This window comes from Caloenas nicobarica, chromosome 5 (assembly GCF_036013445.1).
Source record: "Caloenas nicobarica isolate bCalNic1 chromosome 5, bCalNic1.hap1, whole genome shotgun sequence".
Classification (NCBI taxonomy): Eukaryota; Metazoa; Chordata; class Aves; order Columbiformes; family Columbidae; genus Caloenas; species Caloenas nicobarica.
In genome coordinates, this window is record NC_088249.1 from 27,077,629 (window position 1) to 27,103,565 (window position 25,937).

The window sequence follows — 25,937 nt, forward strand, 5'->3', positions numbered from 1 at the left end:
ACATTTGTTGAATGAATGGCTCTATGAAAATCCAGCATGGTCTGCATTTGAGCAAAATTATATGTTTCAGATTGGCTCATCACTGTAATCTTTGACTAAATGACCGAGATCAGCTACTGGGCCAACTTCTCTTCACATGCTTCTCAACAGAAACTGCACTGCATGGGATCTCTTTCAATATGCAAGCAGGTTTGTCTAATCTCAGTATTAATGAAAAAAAAAAAAAGTTGGGGCTGTATAGTCATATAACAAAATCATAAAATTAACATCCTTTAAATTATTTGTTCTACTCATGAACTGGACAGAGGGGTGTTCAACAGAAGTAATTCAAATAAGATGAATGTAAACTTAGTAATTGGTAGGTTAGTATTATGTAGTTTGAGAGTTCTCAATCTTACATTTGACTGCATAAAGAATATCTTACTGATTCAGATCCAGGTTTCAAGCAGGCTGATGCAGGATATTTAAATGTATTGTAAAATGCCATACATCACTCCAGGAGTGACAACATGCATATGTAGCAAAAGATAGAAAATTCACCCATCATTCATTCAAAACCATTCATCGCTCGTAATTCATTCTAAATATTGGTTAGCAAAGAGAAATTCAGCATATTTTAGTGTCAGAAAATTACAGTAGTGTCAATACTCTGTATCCTGTGCACTACAACTAAGAAAAAAATGCAGTCCAAATCCTCTCAGAATTTAAGCTAGTTTCTGAGATACTATTAGGAAATTAATAGTGGTTTCACAACAACATTTTATCATTTTGTAATCAGGGTAGAGGCCAATCATACATGGTCATCGCTGCAAAGCAGATGAGGTCAGAGTTCCTCCCCACTAGTATAAGGTTATCAGCTTAAATACCTTTAACAGCTTTTTCTGAGAGGGGAAAAAATAAGATATGATTAAAGTAAACTTTAAAGGAACATAACTCTTCATTTCTGGACTTGCACAGAAATTAAACATATTAAAAGCAGTGAGAACCGTATGTCTAAATCCTGTTAAACTGAAAAAAAAAATGAAGAAGATTAAATGCCTGTCTGTAGAATAACTCTGATGATATAAGAAGCTTCTTGGTGCTCCCTGAGGTCTTTGTGAGGGACGGGCCCTGCTGTACTAGGTGTTATTTAACCTTAGCAACAGGCGAAGCAGACTCCGGCCATGACTTACTGCCTTTTACGAGAGCAACAGACCCAAAGATCCTGCCTACATTTGCAACCGTGGAATGCCTGGGTTAAGACTATTAAGAAACTACCAAAATATATGACTATATCAAAAAGTCACCAAGCACAGGAATTCTTTACCTTTATTTGTGGTGCATGTGAAGGCGTCGAGCAGCTGCAGAGTAAGGAACCTCCTATCTTTTTGATTACAGAGCTGCTTTAAAAGCATGTTGAAATAAAACTGAGCCAGAATGGAAGAAAAACGAAACGTGTTGTGAAAAATCATCTGCTTATCTCTTCCTTTTTTCTTTTGACTGAAGTATGTTATTTATAAGTGAGTATGTTATTAAAAACTGAGCATAGCGCTTTACAGCCACTAAAAGACAATAGACCAAATGTTACTGTTACCCACAGCTGGAGTGGATTGATAAAACCAGCACATTGTCTTTGCTCACATAGTTTAAAGTCTAAATAAAGATATGTGATCAAAAGAGTAAGTTGGCTCAGCAAGGTGGCAGAGAAAGGGCAAAAGGTGAAAAAAAACTATAATAGTAAGTTACAAAATGCATAAGCAAATAAATAAGGTGGTTTTGCTAGGTGCCATAAGCTTTAAAAAAGTGATCTATAGTTTGTTTGCATTACGGAAATGAAGGATTTTCAAAACAGCATTTGGAAAGAAAAAGGATTATACAATCCCCCCAAAATCTACTCAGTGCGTTAAACTGAGTCAATGGTCACATACATGTTGTCCTTCTCCTTCTTTACATGCTCCAGTCAACTGAGAAAAAGGTCATTTGGCTGAACAACTCACTAGCAACTTACCATTTACACAAATAAGTGCATTTTTCACAGTTGAGAACCTAGCATGCCACTCAAAGTCCAAGGAAGCTCTTTTAGAAGAAATCCAATGAATTTTTTTCTCTGCCTGCAGCCAAACCCTGAAAGAACAAACTGGTAATTTCAGAGGAAAAACAAAAAGAACAATAAAGCAAGCGAGCAAATGGCTAAACATATTCTACAGAAAAATCTCTCCCAATTGCACGATAGTATAGGTAATACTGAGTAAAAATTTTGCTTTTGCGTGGTTCTAAGTATATGATTTGGTTAAACATTAGTTATTCCGATATAAAGCTAGGTGTGAATTTAAAGCAGCAATACTCTGGTAACATAATTCCGTGTAATCTACTCGTTCCAGAATAACAATAGTCACATGTGGAATTGTTTCGTAATGGATATAGCTGAATAGATATTTTAGAATATCTGAATAGATATTTTGGGTTATCTGTGTAAAGCAGTTCTTGGTGGTTTAAAGATAGGAAGAAACAGGATAGGACAAGGAAAGAAATCTATGATAAAGCAGGGAGCAAGTTAAAAGAAATAAACATTTTCAAATCGTGGGGATCTTTGAAGGAGCAGCTGGGGGGCTGCCCCGAGGCTGGGCCGACACCGTCCCTAGGAAATTGTTCTACCCTTGTAAAACATAGAGACCAAGTGTCTTATAAGATTTTATGTTCCCAATACAGCTATTTTTAAAGTTCTGTGAATGAGAACTACAACTTTCCTAGCTAGGGAGCTCTGTTTAGTTCGACTGTTAGTGTGTAAGTCATATTTTTAAAAGAAAGCAGCTTTTTTGTTTGTTTGTTTGCCTCTTCGTGGTGAAATCCACATCAACAACCCCATTGAATGTCATCAATAATACCACGCTTGTATCTTGAATCAAAACTATACTTTCAGTGATGTGTTTAAAAAAAATTATTGCAAAAATTAATCTCAATGTAAAAATACAATCAATATTCCCATGGAAGGGAAGTAACATTTTTCTGATTTCTCAGAACTAATATCCATTGAAGTCTCAATGCTCACTTAGGAGATATTAGCTGGTGTCATCATAAAAAATAGTTCTAGTTCCTGCTGACCTTACCGGGAGCAGAATCAGAGCCTGGATTTGTGGGTTTTAAAGAACAGAGCTGGATTCAGAGGTGAAAACTAAATGAACTGCTCCTCTGTATCCTAGGAACAGGAAAACGTAGTGCAACCCTATTACTTAGTGAGGATCTGTTCACTGGAAAATCACCGAGGGAATAATGAGCGGGGAAGAACAAGAGGAGGAGGAAAAGGTGAGAAGAAAAGAGAAAGAGGGCAAGAGAGAGCAAAAAGAAAAAGGGAATTTGCTTTTGATGTCACACTTCTATCAACTCATGCATTTTTCATGGGTACCAACTAGTGCTAAAATAATGCTGTGCTGACAATCTGAGCATGAAAAAAATCAGCCGAGTTCCCAAACATCATGGTACTGGCTTAAAAATAATGAGGCTTACAAAAATTTGAAACTCAAAGGTTTTCTTTCCTTTCTAATTTGTGAGCCTTTTGGGTTCGCATTTTCAAGCTTTTCTCTCAAATTCGAGATTTAGAAATGTAATTATTTTTACGAAGAGCTAACACTCCGCTTTAATTACATCTGCTGAAGAGCTAGTGCTTAAAACAAAGTTAGGGGTTGCAAAATCCACTGTAATCATAAGAGCTGGCAACACTAAGTGTCATAACCATGGTACACTGTACAGTTTTGATGGAAAAGGAACTAAAAATTACCAGATGTTAGATACAAGTGCTTTAACTCAAGTTGCATTCGTGCCCTTTGCTCGAAAGTAATTAAAAACTGAAAGTGAAGCCAACTGGCAAATGAAAATACACTGGTAGTACTCAGGAGTTACCCTGTTTTGCAGCTCAAGCTTCGTATTTTGTAACCTTAACAGGAAGAAGCAAGCATTAACATTTCTCACTGCTTTTGATTAAAACCTGATCACTTTTAAACAAAGTAATTCATGGATTGAATGTAAACATTCTTTTAGGTTTTAGTCACGCAGGTTTCAGCAGTGCCGGTCGTTGCCTTTACTTGCAGAGGTAAAGAAAACAACCTGTGCACAGGTGCAGAGAACAGCACGGGATCTTTATTTGCAGGAACAGCATTTTAAGTTGTAAACTTAAACTATTTAGATATCAGTCTTCAGATATCATTCACTTCAATAGTTCTAGAGAGTTGCTGCAATTTTTCTCTAGATTTTTCATGTAAGTGGACCTTGCGATGATGAACTATAATTGATGTGGACTTTTTGTGGTTTTATGTCTTTAAGGTGGCCAGCACTCTTAAGAACACAGTTAAATTAACACCCCAGTGTTAATTACCAGTGGCACTGTAAACGCATTAGTGTAAAAAAAGTGGTGAAAAATTAATACACTAGTAAACCCATGTAGTGACATTATCAGTGAACTGTAAAAAAAATGAGGCAACATAAGGGGCCCATATACAACTCTTTCGCTCATCTTACTTATATGTAACCTCACTTCCAGCAAAATATATCCGTACGCCCCTCCACGCTCGGATAGCACTGCAATCCTTGACTTTCGGGCTGTAACTGAGACAGAAACGTCTCCGGAATTGCAGTGTCAAACGCCGAAACCGCTGTGGATCAGCCAAGGGGAAGAGCCCCGCGGGAGCCGCGCCTGCCCTTGCCGGCCGGGCAGGTACTGCGGACAGCGGATCCCCCGGCACCGAGCGGCTGCTGGTCTCCGAGGGGCTGCCTGTGTCCCAGCTGCTCGGCGGCTCCTCGGCGCCGGTTTCGGAAGCGCTGGTAATGCCGGCGGGCAGGAGGCGCGGGCGGGCAGCGCCGCACGCCGCGGGCCGGGCCGCCCCTCCGCGCTGTACCGCGCTGTACCGCGCCGTGCCGCCCGCAGCCCAGCCCGGCCCGGCCGGCAGCGCCGTGCGGAAAGAGCCGCCTTCCCCTCCGCGGTCAGCCGGCCTGGGCCCATCACCCCCCGCACCGGAGATCTCCGGCTGATAATTCAAAAATGGAGGATGCGCCCTCTCAGCCATTAATTAATAATGTAGCTCGCTGTCTTCCTGTGTGACACACGCTGGAAGGCACCAAGCGGCCAATAAAGATGTAGGGGAGAGCAGGGGAAGGCTCCTCCCCGCAGCTCTTCCTGATTGAGGGCTTGAAGAAGTAGATCAAAAACTTCCCAGGAGCCGGGGGGGCACAGGAAAAGGGAGAAACGCGGCGAAGGCGGCGGCGCTTCGCACCGGCCGAGCAGCAAGGGCAGCCTGCGGCCGCACCAGGTGGGCAGGAGGGCAGGGAGCCCCCCGCAGCGGCAGGCCGGAGGGCGGGCAGCCCCCCGCGCCGCGGCCGCGCTGTCCCGCGGCGGCGGAGCCCGGCGGCGGCCGGGCCGGGGCGAGGCGAAGCGCGGGGTGGGAAGGGCGAGGACCCCCGTCAGGCAGCGTCCCGGCAGGAAGGGCAGGAGGGAGATAAGTGGTCGGCGCTGCCCCTCCTGGGTGTTTGCTTTGCGGGGAGGAGGAGGCGGAGGCGGCGGGGGAGTGGAAGTTGGTGTCCGGCCCGGCGTGTGTGGGTCGGAGGCGGGGGAAGGGGGTGACCCGGGGGCAGGGGAGCCGGAGGAGACAAAGCGCGGCGGCGGCCGGGGTATCCCCGAGCCGAGCACGTTGGGCGGCTGGGGCGGGGGGCGTCGCCTCCGTCCGCCGCTCGGCGTCACGGCCCCATTGTGAGGCAGAGGGAGGCGGAGGCAGGAGCCGCCGCTCCGCGCGCAGTCCCAGGCAGGCAGCGGCGTGTCAGGCACACAAAAGGCCGCCGCCGCTTTCTCCCGCTCCTCTCCGGCTCCCCCGGGGGGAGGGACGCGCCGAGACGCTCCCTCCTCCCTGGGCCGGGGGGCGCCGCTGCCCGCACTCGCTCCCTCCGTATTTATTGTTATTATTATTATTTTTTTACTCCTCCTCGAAGCGGGTCCCGGGGCAGGAACAGAGCGCGGAGCGGGGCGATGCCGCTGCTGCACCGAAAGCCCTTCGTGAGGGAGAAGCCACCCGCCGACCTTCGGCCGGACGAGCGCGTTTTCTACTGCAGGGTCACTAACGAGATCTTCAGGGACTACGAGTAAGAGACAACCCCCGTGTTTGTGTCCGGCCGGCCCCCCCCAGCTCGCCCTCCGGCGGCGGGCAGGGAGCGGTTTAACCCCGAACGGCTGACACCTGGGCGGGCAGGGAGGGGATTCCCCGGCAGCGCCGCGGGGAGCCCTGCCGGGGGTGGGGAGAGGGGGGCCGCGGCTGGCGGTGAGCCCGTGCCCTGCCGAGGGGGTGGGGGGAGAGGGCGGATCTCTCGCCCGGGGCAGGGGGAATCCCGGCCCCTCCTCGGCGGGGCTATCCCGCGGCCCCCTCCCTTCGCGGGGAAGGAGGGGAGCCGGTTCCCGCGTCCCCCCCCGCCGCCGCACCGCTCCTTCCGCGGTGTCGCCCTCGCCCCTGCCGAGGAAGTGAAAGTTGCCCGTGTGGGAGGCGGCGGGCAGGAACGAGCGTCTGCCGGGCCCGGGTTCTCCCCTTCCCCGCCGGCAGCCGCGTGTCGGCGTCGGACGGCGCTAGGCCGCCCCGCGGAAGGGGCCGCCCCGCGGAAGGCGCCGCGCCGGGCCCTGGTTCAGCCGGAGCAGCGGGGCCGGCCGCCCTATTGTTGTGGTAGCAGCCGGGCGGGGGCCGCCCCCTCCGGAGCCCGTTGGGCTCGGCTCCCCGGCCGGCTCCCGCCGCCGTTAACCCCTCGTTGCCGGTCCTGCGCCGGGCCGGGGTGTCGGGTCCCCCGCGCCGCCCAGGGCCGCGCTCGCCCCGCCTCCGCGGGGAGCCGCCGGCTGACCCGGTTGGAAATGGCTGGCGGGCCCGGCCGCGGCCGTTGTGCACCTGTCCGGCCAGGGACCCGCGGCCGGGGGTTAAACCCGGCCTGAAACCGAGCGGGCGCACCTGTCCCCTCGGGATCCCTCGTCTGACGGAGGTTTTTCTCTCTCTCCGTCCCCCTTTTTTATTGTTTTGTTTTGTTCTTTTCCCTCTGTGTGTAAAAAGACCGATGGGAATTGTGAAACTGGCGTTAACCCTTGACAGCGTATTGCACGGGTAGTCCCGGACTTGCTGCCGCGCACTTTATCGCTCGTAAGAACAATGGGCAGAAAGTATTTAACGAGACGTTTTTCAAAAGCTGATAAATATGTTTTCACTCCCCAGTCTGATCCACCACCATCCCCGCCTACAAAAACGCCCCTGCATCCAAACTATCTTTTTTTTTTTTTTAAGGTGTGCAGGCTAATGAGATTAAATCTGAAATACTTTTCGTTTGCAAGCATATGAAATTAGAGCACACCTAAATCTTTTTCGTGTTTAGACTTGTTTTTCTTACTCAAATACACTTCACATAATAAAAGAAGCCGTATTAGGTAACTTTGAAGGGTAATGCCTTACCGTTTCCTGGACGACATACTCTGAGGGGGAAAAGGGGTGTTGAATGAGTTGTTGGAGGTTTTGTAAGGAGTGTTTTCATTATAGAGTGTATAAGATCCTAAAGAACAAGAGCTGACAGCCTCCTGTTTCTGTAGAAATTAAGTCCCCCTTCCCCCAGCTTCCAATATTTTGAAAGCTGCTTGTCTGGTTACAATTATTATTATCACATAATTAGATCACTCTTATGTATTTGTTGACACTGCACTGAAATATGCTTCAAATACATGTAGTTTTGCTGAAACTTCAGCATGAAAAGTATCCTTTTGAAACAGCTTTCTGCCCTCACAGGGTTTAGTGAATATTTTAAGTACTCTAACAGGCTTATTTACACTGCAAAGATGTCACTAAGAAAAAATATGAAACACCAAACTCCATATTTAACCAAAGTTCACAAATTAAGGGATAAATTTAGACTTGTGTTCACACAGGCGATCCCTAGAAATGTCAGTGGGTGGTTGGCTCAGAGGTCAGAGTTTAGAATACGGTATTTGGGAAAACAGCAGAAAACTCTGCTATGCTTGCTTTTGTGTATGTATTGGGTTGTATTTTTTTGTCGTCGTTGTGTTTTGGGATTTTTTTTGTTGTTGTGTTTTTGTGGTTTGTTTTGTTTGGTTGGGTTTTGTTTATTTTTTCTGGCTTTTCCATTATGTTGGGTAAAATTGGTGCTTAGGATTGAAAAGTTTAGTATTTTTTACTTAACAATGTGCTCTGGCACAGATGAGTAAATTTAGATTAATGTTAATTGTTTGTGGCATAATCTACTGGAGAACATAGGGTCATCTTTCAGCAGGTTTTAAAGATGCTTGTCTGTGCTGGTTGCAAAGTGATGCTTCAAATAGCTAGTGTCTTCTGAAAACATTTCCCATTTCTTTGCCTAAGCAAGGGCAATTAGATTGATAGGGAAGGGCCCACTTCTTAAAAATTGTTTTAGCCGTTTCATGAACACCATTGTCTAAATCAAGCAATAGCAACATGAATTTTTTGAGGGGAGAATTTAAAAATTATAGTCTGACTAGATCAGGTGGTCTGTATAGATACATATGGTAACCTGAATTCACCCCATTCCCCAGCTAAATGAACTCTTAATTGCTGCAAACAGTTAAGACTCAAGTTGTTTTCTCGTTGTGGTTGTTTTTTGTTTTGTTTCTTTCTTTCCCAGAGTACAAACTTAGCATTGAAAAGCTTCTTTAATGCCCATGGCAGCTTTAGTAGAGATGAATACAAATCATACATTAGTCTGACTCTTCTTGATATAAGAAATCATTATGTTAATGCGAGGAGAATTTGGCAAGACTAGTATTTTGTAAAGTGACTTTCCCGTTAAGAATGTATTTCCTTTTTAATCTGAAATACCACTGCATAATTTCGTAACCCTTTAAAAGGGGGTGCAGTGGGGTGGCAGTGTTTGATTGTATTTATCAGGAGTAACAGGAACCGAGGGAACTGGTGTTTTTCATGCTTGGTTGTAGTCCTGGTTAGAGGGACAGACCCGGGGATGGACTAACAAGAGTCTCGGGAGCTGTCATAGTAACTGGAAAAGCAAGTACAGGGATGCGGGCGATATATGAGAAACACATTAAACCAGTGGGATGTTACCACCAGCCTTGGACACCTTGTCTGTGAAAGTTAATAGCTGATATAGATGTGTGATGAAAGCTACTATCAAGGTCTGGGAAGTCTTGCTTGTGAAGGCAACCTGAAAAAGAAAATTATGAGTAGTATAGATACAGCGGTAGGAATGTTTCGCATTCTAAAACACGGGGGAGGGGAAAAGCAGTTTTGCATTTTCAATACTTACTGAAGCTTCTTTATAGATTGGTCTGTGGAATTCTGGGTTACAGTCAAAAAGAGATCTGTTCAAAAAGCTTTTAAAAGTGTCCTTAGTCAAATTAGGTGGATTTTTCTCTTTGTTTGAAGTGAAACTCATAACTTGAAATATATTCCTTAATGCATAACTAACCTGTAAATATTAAGGAATAAATGTCTGTTTCTCCGTTTTATTGGTTTGTTTCTTTTGTGTATTATTTTGTAATATGTATTTTTGACCACTTCTGGAGAGAAGGCAGAGTACAAGAATGCTTTCGTGATCCAGAATGACAGAGTTGGTCTTCTATGATTACTCTCCTACCAGAGACCAAATAGATTATTTAGTAGAGGTTCATAGGGGCTTCAGAATTAAAAAGTAACAATTATTACAAATTAGCCATTCCATAATTTTTTTTCCCCTGCTTTTTCTGCTGTCTTAAATTTCGCTTAACATGATTTTCTTACATTTTACGTTCTCCAATATATAATTCTGTTTAAAAAAAGGACACACATCCCCAACTTGTTTTTAATATATGCTAAGAAAATGAAAGTACATGATTTGAAACAAACATGTTCCTGAAACACTAAAAATACAGTAGATCTTGGACTCAATGGGAATACTTGGTTAGTTCAGGCAAAAGGCACCTGTCATTCTTAGGCTGGATTTTTATATCCATTGCAAGTGCAGTCAGCACAGAAATGGCAAGTAATTTATTTCTAGCTTCTATTAATGAACTGCCTCCTATCAAATACCTACAGAGTAGCAAAACTAAGCTACTTCTCAGTGATTTGCTGATAATTTTGTTGTTTACCTTACCTTGCATGGAAAACTATACAATGTAAATGAAAAAAGACATCCAGCTGTGAAGTCAGCATTAATTACTCCTACAAAGACAGCTCCGTTTTCAGTCCCTGATCCCTGAGCCGTTAAGCCAATGTGGACATTGTCACCAGGGTGCTGCGGTCCCCTTTGCCTTCTCATGGGCAGATGGACCATGCAAGTGAGGTTTGTGGATGTGTTTTGTGTGGGCTTCGTCTCTGTGTTGTCAAGAGTTAGAGGTCTTGAACCAGGGAGGAAGCCCCAAAGACCGTAACACCCTGTAATACCCTAGATAAAGATGTAGATGGGGCTTCAGATGTGACGTAGCAGCAGATGCACTTGCTCTTGTGAATGTAAGTTGAATGTAGAGTATGATCAAGTGTGTTACTACTATTTGAGTAAACAGAAAGGGTATCACTGCTGCTGCTACCGTTCACTTGGTTTGGTAGCTGTTGTGTCTGCTCTTTGTAAGTCTTTTTGTGGTAACTGACCTGCATCAGAGACAGACAGAGTACTGTAAATAACATCTACTGCTACACTGTTGGAATTTTGTATTCTCCTCTCAAAGAAAGTTAAAGTGAGATTCTTAAAACATTGCAATAAAACCATGTTAACAAACTAAGCTGCAGATGGTTTTGATGTGCTATAGGTAATGACAAGCTGAAGACAAATAATACTTTCAAAACTTAATGTAATCTTTTTCACACTTTTTTTTTCTCTCTAAATTCACAGGGGAAAAATCCACACAAAACAAAAGAGGAAATGAGGGAGAATGAAACTAGATACACAAACTACTGTCTTATGCAAATGGAAAAATTGTTTCCTCAAATATGTTTCAGTTAAAGTAATCTGAGTTTTTCACTTGTAATAATCATAGATTAAAAAATTGTAGAGGGGGGTTTGTTGGTTGTTTTGGTTCCCACCCCCTTAAGTTCAATACTGTTGCTTTAGATAGCATGACTGCCCGGTGTCTCCTCACAAAGAACAGCAGCTCTTACAGGGAATCTTGGAGTCAACCTCAACCTCAGTCTCTCCTTCCTCCTCTGCTCTCTCTGCCCACACCCCCCACACTTTTTACTTTTGCAATTTTTGAAAATTATGTTCTGGTAATTTTTTTCATAACTCTTAGGGTGGTTTTTCTCTTTGCTGGCAAAAGATAATTATCAAGAACCTTTTTGAGACAAAAATATATGTGGAGTCACAGCTGTGTGAAGATTTGAGTAAATGTTTCTTTAGTAGTCTTACTGACTTCAATGGATAAAAATTACCGTGAATCTAATACACAAGTATTGAAATGTAGGGCAGGAAAAGACCTGAAGAGACCATGTGTTACGTATTCCATCACCTTAAAAAAAAAAAAAAAAAAGATTTTCACCTAACCTGTTCTTTAAAATGTTTAAATAGCTGTTCTATACCTTAAAGATACTGATTCACCATGGTTGACAACAAAAAAAGAACACTATGTCATATGCACAAAAAATGACTGATGGCCATCCATTCTTCATTCCTTGAAGAACAATTTCTCTCATTCTCTCTCCTTTGTTCTTCTCCTTTTCTTGTTTATAATAAACAAACCTAAATTATTCCTTATTATTTATAAGTGTTAGACCCATGTACTATCAAATATATTAAGCAGATGCAGGTTATATAAAATCTGAAATTATATAGCTTTAAATATTATTCAGATAATATCTCTCTTCTGTCCTTTTCCCCTTCTCGCAGCTGATGTTCTTCCTAGTAGAGCATCTTTTTGTCGCTCAGAGGAATCCTGTGCTCATACAGAAAGGATTATCTGAGCCACAACCCTCCATTGTCCTCAATCTGGAGTTTCCATTTTCATTTACAAAATGTTATGTTTCATCTGTCCATCTGCAGTGAACATCGTCATGGTCTAACTGGTGCATGTTTGCCAGCTTGAGTTTGCAGGGAGCCTGCAAGAAAAAACTCAAAGTGTGAACTGTCCAATTCTCTAATCTCATTACTAGAATGATTTGAACAGTTCTGCCCTTTTAAAAATGGGACACTGTGCAGTGTCTTTTTTTTTTTTTTAAAGGAACGAAACTTCAGTATAGGTATCTCGTGTAGCATGCTGAAAGCACTGTATGTCTGTCTTGAAATAGCTCTGTTGAACTAATACAAGGCAAAACAAAATTCAGTTTGTCATGTTGCATACTTACAAATGCTAGTCTGTTAACAATTTTTATTTGCCTTTAAAATCTTATCTGACTTCAGGCCTATTGAAAGATTGCTCTGCTGTCCGATCACTGATCCTTAGTACGCGATATGTTTTAACATGGTTTTGTGAATAGCTACATCGTATACTTCATCTGGAAAGTGTTTTAACAAACCTCTGTTTTTCTGATACTGGGCAAAAATCGACAGATATTGACTAATGAAGGCTCTTCTTTCTTGATTCCAATATAGTAACTAGTAAGACAGCAATAATAACAATGTAATTTTAGCATTAATTGAAATGCAGGGAAGGAGGAGAATCAATATTTGCTAATGGAATGAGGGAGGAGAATCTGTAGGAAAAAATAGTTTAATGCTTTTTCTAAGAGCAATGCAAACAGTGAAGGAATAAAAACTATTTAGAGAACTACTTGACATTAATTTTTTACCTCTCCCATCTTTTCATTTATGAGCTAGGGTACTCAAAATCAGAAACTTATCCAAGTTTCAACATGTTTCTGTGATCTTAAGGTTATTTTATGTTTGTACAGTTTTAGACCCTCCTCTTGCAAGTATTTGTGGAAATGTGGGGGATGTGAGGAGGATATGACACCTATTAAACTCACTGTGATTGTTCTTACGCATAAGGCTTCTTATATGTGAATATTTGTTTGCAACACTTCTGAGACTTGATGCTCTGTTACTGTAGTCTGTAGTGAGAGGAGACTTTAGTTTTACCACAGCGATTTACCATACCATGGCTATAAAGTGGTGAATAACCCTTGATTATCTACAACCTGTACAGGAGTAGAGCTGCCTTTGCATTTTGGGCTTGTAAAAGAAATTTGCTGCTGTGTTAGTAGTGGTAAATTGAAAATGTTAGTCAGAACTCAACAGTTTTCTTTCTCTCTCCCCCACTCTCTTTCTTTTCAGTGATTTTTTTGAACGCACCATTCTGTGCAACAGCCTCGTGTGGAGCTGTGCTGTCACAGGTAAACCAGGACTCACATATCAGGAAGCACTGGAATCGGAGAAGAAAGCCAGACATAATCTTCAAAGTTTTCCAGAGGCACTCATCATTCCAGTTCTCTACTTGGCCACCCTTACCCATCGCTCCCGACTTCATGAGATCTGTGATGAAATCTTTGCTTATGTCAAGGATCGGTATTTTGTTGGTGAAACAGTGGAAGTAGTTAGAAATAATGGTGCAAGGTAAGAATATTTTAAAATAAATGCCTATTTATTTTTGTTTGGTGTGGGTGTTTCTTGTATGTGCTTCTTTTAAACCAAAAATCAGGATAATAAGCTCCATCAAGCACACCAGGAATGAGGTGTTGTGCTTGAGCTAGTGACACTGCTCCTACTTGCTTTAATTAAGAGTAGGATTGTATTGCTGGGCTTGGTATCTCTTTCCTTAGCTTTGAAGCAGCTGTGGAGGCAGGGCAGCTCTCTTGGGTTTTGAGACAGCGTTTTTTTCAGTCCAAGTGCTGGATTTGCAAAGAAATGTCAGTCCCCTGGTGTATTTGTGTGAGAAAGGTAGGTTGGTTGTAGAATGAGATTTAATTAGAATGAATTAAAAATTATATGAAAGTTCTGGTGAAATCATCCAGAATGCAATTCATCACATGATGTTTTGTGTACTCAGAATGGCCAAACTATAGAAACCTTAAAAATTGATACTATTTTGCATGGGGTTTTTTTTAGGTAGTGATAAATTTTACATGCATTCTCAGAGCAATTAGAAATTAATTGTAAAGTGTTTGTAATAGGTGATTATCTGAGATTTAGTGTGTGGTGTTTTTTTTTTTCCATTCAGTGTTATGCTTACTCTTATACTGATGTATATATTGCAAGTGTTTTTATTGTTATCTTAGACTGATAGAAAGCTTGGAAATCCTCAGATGCTTTCTTATATCATTGGTGCATATGCTCTATAGTATAAGTAAGCTGTTCTACGACATGAAGCTAGCTTGAGTCTTTCTTTAAAGGAACTTCTGGGATAGGACTAGAAAAGGTCCATGTTTTGTCTAAATGAGTTTGCAGTTTCACCTAATTGAGGTTATAAATGGGAAAGATTTAAACATGCTTAACCTGGAAATACCTGCAGAATGTGTGCTAATGGCCTTTGTGGGTTCAGCTGTTGCTGGTTGTTTTTTTGTTGTTTGTCTGTGGGGTGGTGGTGGTGGTGGTGGTTTTATATATGTGTTTGTTTGTTTATCCATCCCTAGGAGGAAGGTGCCAGATTACACTACAGAGTAGACAGGGCACAACCTATTGGCTTCTGTGGGTAGCCCGAGGTCTCTGCGCATAATCTGGTGTATATTGGGTTAGAGAAGTGGGCCGGTTCAAAGTGGTCGTCAGAGAACATAGTTATTCTGTATGGGTTTTTTTAGTTGGCTGATCTAGATGTTATTTAAGGCAAATTTTGTCCTATATCAGGAAGAAATATCTGTTGATGTGCTGCAGGAGATAAATTGTAAGGAAATTTGGATGAGTATGTGCATAAGGTCAGTGCAGAATGGAAGAACTTTCTTTCTCTTCCCTGCTTTGTTCCTTTCAACCTGTGAAGTTTTAGTCTGCAAAACCAGGACAAGAACAACTTTGGCAGACTTCATGCTTTCTGTACAGAAAACCAGTATCCAGAATTTTTTTCTATCCTTCTCATATTTGTACCTGTATCATGACTAGACCCTATGTTCCTACTAGTATTACATTCCCTTTGCTTAGAGAATAAGGTGTGGGGGTTTTTTTGTGTTTGTTTTTTAACCAGAAACCTGAATATTATGAACTATCAGCATAGTTCAGCTGTTGATTTTCATTTGCTCAATGAAATGCCTTTGTTTTCAATCCTTGAAGATACTGTTGATTTCCAAACTAATAGCAAAAACTATGCTTTAGAAGAACAACCTTTTTTTCCCCCTTCCTCCCCCAGGAGCAGCCCTCCTGTCTATTACTTTTCTAAACTCTTAGCTAAAATATTTATGCTTGTGCATCTTAGCTTTTCAAAACTTAAATGAAAAGTAGGCTTATATGCAATAAATACAAGTCTGTCTTGTTTGTCTTTTGAAATTCAGTACTGTTTTCACTTTTCTTTTTAGACCATCATAAATTAGTTTTTAAGGTTGCCCTGACAAAATGGTTTCTACTTACCATGTAAGCTGCATTCTGTTCAGATAAAGTTGTGATATGATCCTGTCTCATGAAGATAGTGTTATAATTTTTTACCACCCTTTAATTCCGTATTCTTGGTTATTCAAAATTCTGTTGAGATACATACCTAACAAATTTGTGTTTATGTTCCACTTTCACAGATCAATATATTAATAGCATATAAGCTGAATTTCTTAAGCCTTTGAGGTGGGCTACATCATCTAAAATACTGAAGATTCAAATAAAACCTATTTCCATCAGAAACTAAACTGCAAGAGCTTGTATGTTTTAAACTACATAAGTATAAGGTTTTGTCTGGTAAAATGAAGCATGAAAAATTTGCCTTAGCTGATTGTATGTCACTGATATTCTAGAAAAATGTATAGCAGAGAGCTACTTCATACCTTGAATACTAAATCCAGGAAACAGTGCAAAGAACATGATAATGTAGAGGGGTTTTTGTGCTTAGAGACACATAATTAAAGAATACAAAGTGAGAGGAGGTGAGGAGAGTTATTCTTCTGCCCAATTAACAGTTGACTTTGACCTATATTTTTAAGTACTACATTGGGTATTAATTATAGCAACTCATGTTACTTGTAAATAACATGGCTGTTCAACAGAGCGATTTGTGCATGTTTGTCATGTGCAGCTACGTTTTTGTGATCTTTTCTAACAAAAATGGTCACAGTCCATCTGTAGTGTAATAGCATCCTATGAGACCAACAATTTGGCAGATCATGAAAACCCAGTTGTGTTGTAGTGTTGTAAACTGTTCCGCTGCATTTATGTATGAAGTTTTTTGCACGTGTAATGTCAGCAGGGTTGTTTGTTATCTGAGCTGTGTACATCATTTAGCGCGAAGCCTACAGCATAGTTCATGCATAGCCAGGGATAAATAAAGGTTGATCAAGCAATTTAAGTATTTATATTTTATAATTCCTAAATTTGCACATGTAATATCCTTGTAGGATGGATTACTTTCACGCAGCTTTCTGGAGTTTGAGCAAAGTAAATGGGAGGGAACCCAAACACTAGAAGGGTTAGCATTTTGGCTTAATGTAAATGTTTTTATATTGAGCATGTGAAGTAGCCTTCAGTACTGTAAGCAATGGACAAGTGATCTAGAAAGAGTAAGAGGACAAGTGCTCTGTGCAGAGGCTAGGCAGAAGACTTTTCTTTTGTTTTCTTTTCTTTTTTCGGGGGGCAGGAGAAGGATACGGACACTGCTGGTTCTTGTATCCAACCCATATGTTCTGGTGGTTGCAGATTCTTATGCCCCATTGCTTTTTCTGTTCTTAGGTCTCTACCAGGCTTTCCCGGTTTCTAGCCTTTCGTTGCGCTACACAGTTTTGAATTTGGCTGCTTCTGCCTTGGTACTGAGGTCTGGTAGGAGGAACTCAAAAGAGTTTGGTAGATACTTTGTCTTCCTGTTGTTTTGGCATGTCTGGTGTCTTAACAGGCCTTATCAACCAAAATAAATTACGAAGAAAGCCCCTCAGTCCTATGATGTGGCTTGTTCAGGCAGTCTGTGAAAATGATGTGTGTAATTTGGTAATCTAGTAGAATCAACAAGGAGATAATTCTGCTTGCTCTTTAACTCTTTCAGATGATGTATTGATTAAAAATGGCCAGCTTTTTTGTTTATATGTGTCCAGCTTTTCTGGCCAAACCGAGCCTGACTTTTCTCCCAAGTGGGAGCTGTGCTGTGCTTTAAAACATGAGGTGATTGGATTCCCAGTTCAAGAACTGTAGGAGCTGTGTAACAACATTTTCCTAGTACTGCCTTAGTGAAAGACAAAATGGTTATTTGAAACATCAGTCAGAAACATCATATCATAGAGACAGAAAACTTGATCTCAAATTTGAATTTGTCTAAGTTGCAAAGGAATTGAAAACAGATGACACTGTAAGTACTATTAGAATGTCAAATTGCTATTTATGGAAAGAAGTTTATTCAAAAAGGCATGGAAATTATTATTTGAGATTTTGTTGGGGAGGAAATTAGAGCAATATTTCATGTTAACCTTGGTCAGTTACAATGTAAAATAAGCAGCTAATGTTTTAGCTCACACTTTATTGAAGCAGAGGAAAAATGTTGACAACATCACTGGAGTTGCTTCCTATACTTGCTCTTCAGCACTGAAAGCTTAAGACCCATACCATACTAGTTGGCCTTTTGTTTTTCCACAAGAAATGGAATCTCTTGCAGTAACCTGACCATTTGTTGTTGTCTTAGTACTGTGTGGTATTATTGGTACTTACAACTTGTGAAACTGAATTTCAACATCTTGGCATCTGAAGTCAGTCAGTTACCTGAAATTCAGAACTGTGAGGTGTGGAAGGCCTACCTGAAATAACCTCAGCGAATGCTTCAGCCACACCAAATAAAATCTGTGACTGCCAAACTCACTCAGCTGTGGGACCCGTTCTTTTCTGCTTGAGCAGTCTGCTTGTTTTTTGTGGGTGTTTTCTTTTTTTTTGTGTGTGTGTGGTGTGTTGGGTTTTTTTCCTCCAATTATTTTAATTTGCTGGAGGAAAAATGAGATTTAAAGCATGTGTAAACAAACAGTTGTGACTTATCATCAGTGTTCTGAATCTGGGTGCTATCACAAGAAATACTGGTTATCTTTATTAGGGTAGACAAGTGAGCAGTGCGATAATTAGTTAATTAATCTATAAGCCTGCGGTCTGACTTGGTTGGACAACTCCAGCTCTTCAGCTCCGCCTCCCCCACCCTTAAAAATAGCCACTGTGACTATGCCTTCCCTTCCCCATGAAGGTTGGGAGACAACCAATTGTTGTCCATCAATTAGTATGGAACTTAATTAAAAAGTTAACCACCTGCAGACTAAAATAGGTTGCTTAGAGGCAGTGTATAAGAAGACGTCATACAGAATGTGGCAGATATGAAAAAGGAATGTCTTTTTTCATTGAATTTGACCACTAGATGACACCACTGCAGAAGAATACTTGCATCATGCCTCTGAGCAACAGCAGAATGCTTTACGAGAACGTAGTGTTTTTAAAATGAACCTGCTTACAGAAGTAGTAGACAAAGTTCTCTGTTAGGAGGATTGTTGCATCTTATCATGCATTTGGTAGAGGTTAGCATCCTTTCTCTGCTCTGAAAGATCTGATGTTGCCAAGCTGTAGGAAACCTAGATAATCACAGAGCAACCTTTCTGTAAGTGAAACTTTTTTTTAGCTTATCAATTGTTTGGCTGGTGTCCCAGGGCTTTAGGACTGTTCATAGTGGATTAACCACTGCATTAGGCCAATTAAAAGATTTGCATACTGTTTTAATCTCTGTAAGTCTTAACTGGGGCACAGGAAGCATGTTGCTGGCGGTGGCTGTGCCTGGCTGATATGGAGTCAGGATGGTACAAGATAATCCTTGTAAGAGATAAGGTTATAGCTAATTTTCCAACTTTTTCATTCAAACCAGCCACAAGGTGTTACTTACATATATTAATATATAGTTGCCTTCTGAGCAGTAGCATAAGTTAGTATAAGACCACTAGGTAGTAAAATGCAAAGGGTCTTCCGTGTTTAGACTCTAATGAGTTACAGTGAATTTAAATTATATTCTAGTCTCCCAGCAATTTTTCCTCTTTGGCATTTAGGCTTCAAAGCTGACTGGATGCAGAGGCATTGGAACTCACGTTCACAGAATCAGAAAGTTAGAGCGTGTTTTTGTAGTGCCAAGGCTTAAGCACAACTTCCTGTATACAAAGAAGTTTCCTACTTTATTTTGAAAGATGAATTTGAATTCCAGTAGCAAAGTTAGTGTGATGCTTATGAAACAGCATAGCTGACAGTACTGGAAAGCAGCTTACCTAGTCATAGAGCAAGTACGGTTTGCATTCTTCCAGCACTGCTCTTTAAGGACCAGTCAAGTCCTGGCCTGGAAAGATAATGTTTAAGGAATTAACTTTCCACTGCCCTTAAGTCCTTTGGGATATAAATATATTTGTATTTGTTGACTAATAGATATACTTGTATTTGACTAATGGAAGCTATGAGATTATGATATTTGGGAGAGAACCTGCGATTGCTTTCTTATAGATTGTTGAACAGCTGTTACAGCTATTTTTGGGCACTACCAATCTCTGTTAGTTCTCATTCTGTGTACTTTCTCTACTTTTGTAACTATAAATTTAAAGGTATGGTGTTTGGTTGGTTGTGTGTTTTTTTTTTTTTTTTTTTTTAACCAGTACAATACTATGAACTGAAGGCTGGGCAATCAAAACAATGCATCTACTGTTGTTACTGTTAGTGCTGTCCTAAATCTGCAGGAGACAACTGATGCAGCTACCGTGTATACTGGATTCTCTTGTTCTAAGTAAAAACATGCTTCTTACTGCTTTCTTTGAAGCACACAATCTTACCTATAACTTGACAGACAAATTAAGATGCTAAAACTTGAAAAGAGCAGCTCTTAGTGTACTTCAGGAAGCCATTATGTGTGTAAAACTTGCCTCCTCGTTGTGTGCTTTTGTTTTGTGTGTGCATTAAACAGTACCAGTTAGCTCAGTAAGAGATGTCACTTATTCCTTCAGATCTTGTCTCGCTTTTATCTTTCTAATTACTTCCAAGTGCACGAGAACTGTTAGGACAAGGATATGAGTTATTGCACTTACCTGACATTTACTTCTTAAAAACTTACTAAAAGCTGACAAAACAGAATGAGGCTGTAGCTTTTTGGTACTTGCTACCATAGCTTCTTGTATGACTCTCTTGGGGTTTTCTTCATTCAACTAACATACTATTGGAAAATGTGTCCTTTTTTAATTTTGGCATTTGAAAAACTTTGCTTTCATTTGGGTGTCTGTTTTTAAAAAGTGAATTTCCTTTTGCTTCTGTCTCACTGATCATTGTTTTGTTTATGTTAAAAGTTGGCCTTAAAGTATTGCAATATTACTCCACTGCCCCATTTGAAACAGCTTTCTGCTGTTTTTTGACTGCTTATTGTAAAGCGTACAGAGGCATGTTTATAACTCATGTGGGCATTCAAGGGCTCTTGCGTTTTGGCTTGAAATGAGGACATAGCAGAGTGCCAGACTATTATTTCTATCACAGTAGTTAGCACCAGCCAGATCAAAAATGGTGGTGCAGAATGCTCAATTGAGGGGCAGTGAGAAGTGGTCTCTCTTCTCACAGCTTGTATGGCTGGATGTAAAGGCCTACCTGACCTTTCCGAAGAACTTCTCTGAGTAAGTTAAAGTGCTGATAATTGCAAGGTCAAGGTTTCTGCTTGACACCCTGTGATGGCTGGTTTTGGTCCATTACATAATGGACTGCAGCTTCTCTTTTTCTTCAAATTGTGTTCTTCTGCTGCTTCGGCAGAAGGAGATGGAGATACCTACTTGTCCCGCAACTTGTTGTAGGTTGTGTTCCTGCCTTTGAATTGCTGAGTTGAAAGAAAGAGAAATTTGCCATGTAAGTTACACTTACCCTTTGTTTTGGATTTTCCCGAATCATTCCCATCTTGGACTCCTGGTGAGTTCGAAGCATGTACTGTGTCATGCCCAACTATAATAGCTTGTGAGATGTGTGGTTTGCCTAGAACACACTTTCCTAGCATCCCAGTGTTCACTTTTCAGTTAGGAAGCATAAACTACTGAAGTCACTGAGCTCCTCAAGAAATTATAGTGTATCAGGGCCTCTAAAAGAGAGAGGTCTTGCTACTTTTCCTTCCTCCCCTGCTTTTGTCTGTGGCCAATATTTGCTTCTTGCACATGCTGTAGTTCTCATCAGATCCTTCAGGGAGCTGCTCGAAGCAGCTGATCTGACACAAACTTACCCAGCGCTTCACCTTGGCTTAGTTTTGGATTTGTTTGCCTTTTTTTTTTTTTTTTTTTGTCAGGTAATTCAATTTAATGGCAATCAATGAACAATACTGAGTGCCGGAGCTACAAAAAGCAAGCACCACACCGAGTATGTGGCTGGAAGGAGGAATGGCAAGGGAGGATTTCCCCCTCGGCAGTGTTGAACTGTTAAGTCATCTCTGCATCTTGCAGAGCAGCAGCCTGAGGCTGCAGATGCAGTTTGCTGTTGTTCACCTTCAGCCTGCTGCTTCCTTACCGTTCTTCTGGGATTGACGAGGTTCCACCCAACCTTAAAGTTTTCTGCTAGTTGTGTTAAGCTGCTTTTCAAAGCACAGCCCAGAATTGTAGAGAGAGAGTGTGATGGAGTTGGATTTCTGGAGAAACCATGTCCTGTACCATGGTCTCCAGCCAGTGTCTCTTGCTCTTAGATTGCTGGAGTCACTTATGTTCTTTCACCTGGGCAACTGACCAGCCCTACCCAAAATTCATGGCAATGGAAGATCTTGGCTTTTTTCATTTGAGAGAGGGAATGTGCACTGGTACTTAAAAAAATTTACATTGCTGATACCTCCTCTGACTTTGCATTTAAAACTTTGGGGCTCGTGTTTCTCTCTTTCTTCAAAAAAAACCCCAGATTTAATCATATAGGCCAAGCACTTCTTTTCCATAACATAAGAGATCTCAAAGAGCTTGGTTTCTGAGCGTAGCAAAAAATAAAGCTGTGAGCATAAAGGCCATCCTTGGAGTCGGTCAGGGAACCCATATCCTGTTGTTAATAGCAGCCTGCAGTGCAGAAAGAGGTGCACAAACCTCTTTGAGTACAGGGTAATCCTTTTGCAGGTTTTACTGTTTTAGCTTTTGGCTGTCAGTGTCTGAGCTAGAGTTGCTGGGACTTTTGTGTAGAAGTTCATGATGGCTCTGTTCTCCATTTATCTGATCCTTTTCTGAATACCTTTGGGATTCACTTAGTGTGACTGTAAGCTTTTTCACAATATTTATTGTTGTTTGAAGAAAGTGCTTCCTGACTGAAGGGGATATTAGGATATTTATTTGCTTTAATGCTGCTGTCTTTTTAGTTTGAGGTGCCTCTAGTTCTTATTTTATGGGAAATAGTGAGTGAGTGTGGTTTGACTTTGATGTAAGCTCTGTAAAGATCTTAAAATGCCCTTTTAATAAAGTATTTCCATGAGCGTGCTTCATTTGAGTGTCTTGCTTCAGGTTTCAGTTCTGCTGTTTTTTGTGCCTTACGATATAAAATAAGAGTTGTAATAAGTGAACTCAGGGAATCATTAGGTTACTGAGAAGAGCAGACCTTTGTTCACACTAGAAACCAAGTGCCTTTGCCTCTTTTAGCCCAGGGAACTGGCCACTACTAGCCAGGACTTGACTGTAGCAAGGGCTAAAAAAAGTCTTAATTAATAGATCATTTTTTCAAGGAGCAGTTGCATCACTTTCTTTAATCCCCTATCAGTAACCATTAACTTTCATTGGATTATGCTTTTATTGAGCCAGGTAATGTGTGTTTCACTTGATTCCTTCCCCAAAGATTTCTGGTAATTATTTGAATGAAGGCATAGAGGATGGACAATCACTTGCTTTGTGATAGTTTATTCCATTAGTCATGCTTCCTATTTAATATCAAAAAAGGAAGAAGAAAAAAGAGGTAGCTGTATTGGGATTTTGCTACTTACTGAATCAAGTATATAGAATATATAATTTCCGTTCTTACAGAAGGAGATGTGATGCTTTAAATTACAAGGCTGTCTGATGGACACACATGTAAATTTAGCTTTGGTAAAATACTCAGTGACTAAACATTAAAGTCTTTTTGTTCAGGAGGATTGATTCGTGTGTGTGTTTTAGGCTCTTTATCCTTTCATGGCATTGCATAGCATAGGTTACAATTTAGCTTTCATGTGGCAGTTTTACTGTGGTTGCAAATTCAGTGTATATGCGCTCCCTCTAGTGGGCTTCAAATAGTAAACACATTAGAAGTGTCACTAGTCTTAAGCATCGGTGCTTTTATTTTCCATTTGAAATTCACTTAAGTGTTTTTTAAATGCAATTGGACTCTCTAGGAAATATATTTTATAATCTGAAACAAAAATATTTCTAATAAGAAGTTGTTTTGAGCAGGTGATCTTTGGATTTAAAAAAACCACCCTAATAATACACATTCTGCCATGTAGTCAGCTCCATATTATGTAGTATGAAGGGGAGGCGGTGATGTTCTCAATATTGGAAAACCAAGACACTGTTAATGACAGACATTTCTCTTAGGACTCAGCCGCAGTCAGGTGCTGAGCCAGACCTTACTAAGCTTCATTGGCCTTGGACTTATTTTGTGAGCAGTCACTAGGCTCTATGTCCATTACGTACTTGGGTGCTCTTAGTCCTTTACATGGAGTCTATTTACATTAGCACAGTTAATTATCCTGAGCTCCACTCACCAGGAAAAGGTGCCTTCCAGCCTTGCACACCGGGGCTGCGCTGGGACGGCAGCTCCTGCAGGCAGCAGTCCTCAGCACGCAGGCAGCGCTCGTGTCCCCATGGATAACTGGTCATATTGTTGTCTTCAGGAGTATATAACCACGTTAATAGTGCTTGGTGGTTTTTTAATTATTTCATATTGTTTTAAAATAACACATCCCACTGGAGTATCCTGGAGCGCTGTCCCTGTTGGAGAGAGGCTTGGGGAGGACAGCTACGGGCACCAACTGCGTTACTGCTCCTGGCTAAATTCACAAGTGAATACGACCTAGGATATTTTAATGTTTTCACCTTTTATCCCTCTGGCCTCATATTTTTAATTTTTTTTTCTTCCTTAGTGTATGCAGATAGTGCTGTCTGCTTGCAGAAAGATGTTTAAGAAATATTTTGACATTGTTTCCTTTTTGCCAGTGTTAAGTTCAGATAGAACACTTAGAATTTGTCTGTCATAGATTCGTTGGAGGGGGGTTGTTTATTTTTAACTTAGGCGTGATGCCACGCTGATTCAAGCCCTGTGCTTTCTGCATTCTCCATTTTATTCATTTCAAGTGACAGTGTTTGGTGTCCAGAGAAGAGAATTACTCTGTGTTTTTTCTCCCCCCACCCTTTGAGCTTTTAGTGGTAGTATGTGACAGCGTCCACTGACTGCAATAGTTAATTTTCATGAAGCAGACAGACTTGAGGAGATTAAACTAAAAAATATGAACCATAGAATTCCAGAAAGGGGTGAAAGTTAGTGCTTAAGAACCAGCTATAATATAGTCACCCAGCATGAAGTGTCGATTAATTATACTTTTTAATATGTAGTTAATTCTGCCTTTTATAACTGGCATTCAGGATGGCGAAGAGATAGACTTGTTTTGTCAATTGTGTGCATGCCAGATGGAGCCTTAATATGTGTCAGCAGATAAATGGGCCATTATTAAGATTAGATGCATAATGATCATTTCAGCCTTGTTTATTTAGGTCATTGACAGCAGTAGATGATCTAAGTAAAAATACTTTGGGATTTGAAAATCTTTTGCTTTTCTTAGACTGCTATAAAAATAAATGTACAAGGTTTGATGTCCAGTTTTAAAGTAATACATTAAGTTAACTTTTTAGTTTACTTAAGTGAGAACTGAAAGAAAAATTACAACTGCAAATAATTCTAGCAGTGACTTCTTTTATTGTCTCGAGTAGTAAAGCTGGTAGCTGCGTAAGCAGATGGTTTTTTTTTTTCGTTTATTGGATGGAACTCACAAAATTAATATTTTCCCTAGTATTTCAGTGTAAGACTCTTAGGTATTTACTTACTTAGTAGACAATACAATATTCAGTTATGAATGTATTCTTAAAATAACATCTGCTACAACTTTAGATTCCTTGCACTATTGGAAGACTTTGAAGGTAATAAAATGTCTGTGTTTTATTTCAGGTTGCAGTGTAAGATTTTGGAAGTTATAGCTCCAGCCCATCACAATGGAATGGCAAATGGCCACACCAGCAGCACTGACGGAGACACAATTGTCATCAGTGACAGTGACGACTCAGAAACGCACAATAGCTCTGCACAAAATGGGTAAATGATACTTTTACAGTATAAAGCATTTGGGCTGGGTGGAAATGGGACTAAAGCAAATGTGGTGGGATCTGACTAAAACAAATTACTTATCTGTATGGATTGTGAGTGTTCAAGCAGCCGAAGGTGACAAATTGAATATTCACAGGTGCCAATTATGCTATATGTAATCCACCAGAGAACCACGTGTCACGAGAAATGGAGTACCTACGGAATAATCATTGTTAAATCTGTTTGGAATGACAGTGTTTCTGTTGAGAGATGGTGGAAGAGCCATGTGTGCCTATCATAGAATGCCCTGAGTTGGAAGGGACCCACAAGGGTCATCGAGTCCAACTCCTGTCCCTGCATGTGACAACCTCACAGTTCACACTATGTACCTATCACTAGTCCTCTCTGTGCTGCAGAACCTGTGCTGCTGTAGCTTGGAAAATGCAGTTATGTTCTGCATTTCTACAGTCTGGTACTATTTAGCATGATCTATTATTTCACATCCATCATGGGGCTCAGAGTTGAGATTGCCTTATAAGAAGAGGACATACTCTTGCTGGAACTTTCTGAAAAGTCTTTCCAGAGACTAAACATGTTTGCATCCAAAATATAAAAATGTACAAAGCTTTCTTCATTGT

At 41.0% G+C, this 25,937-nt stretch overlaps 1 protein-coding gene across 1 annotated transcript in view; it reads left to right on the top strand.

Annotated features, from left to right (window-relative positions):
- Positions 1-5,178: 5,178 nt before the first annotated feature.
- BAZ1A (bromodomain adjacent to zinc finger domain 1A) overlaps positions 5,179-25,937 on the top strand; it is a 64,353-nt gene continuing 43,594 nt past the window's right edge. The window contains exons 1-4 of the mRNA XM_065636446.1: positions 5,179-5,279; positions 5,953-6,102; positions 13,210-13,488; positions 25,165-25,308. Coding sequence (XP_065492518.1) covers positions 5,990-6,102; positions 13,210-13,488; positions 25,165-25,308 — 536 coding nt within the window. The 5' untranslated portion in view covers positions 5,179-5,279; positions 5,953-5,989. The remainder of the gene's footprint in view (positions 5,280-5,952; positions 6,103-13,209; positions 13,489-25,164; positions 25,309-25,937) is intronic.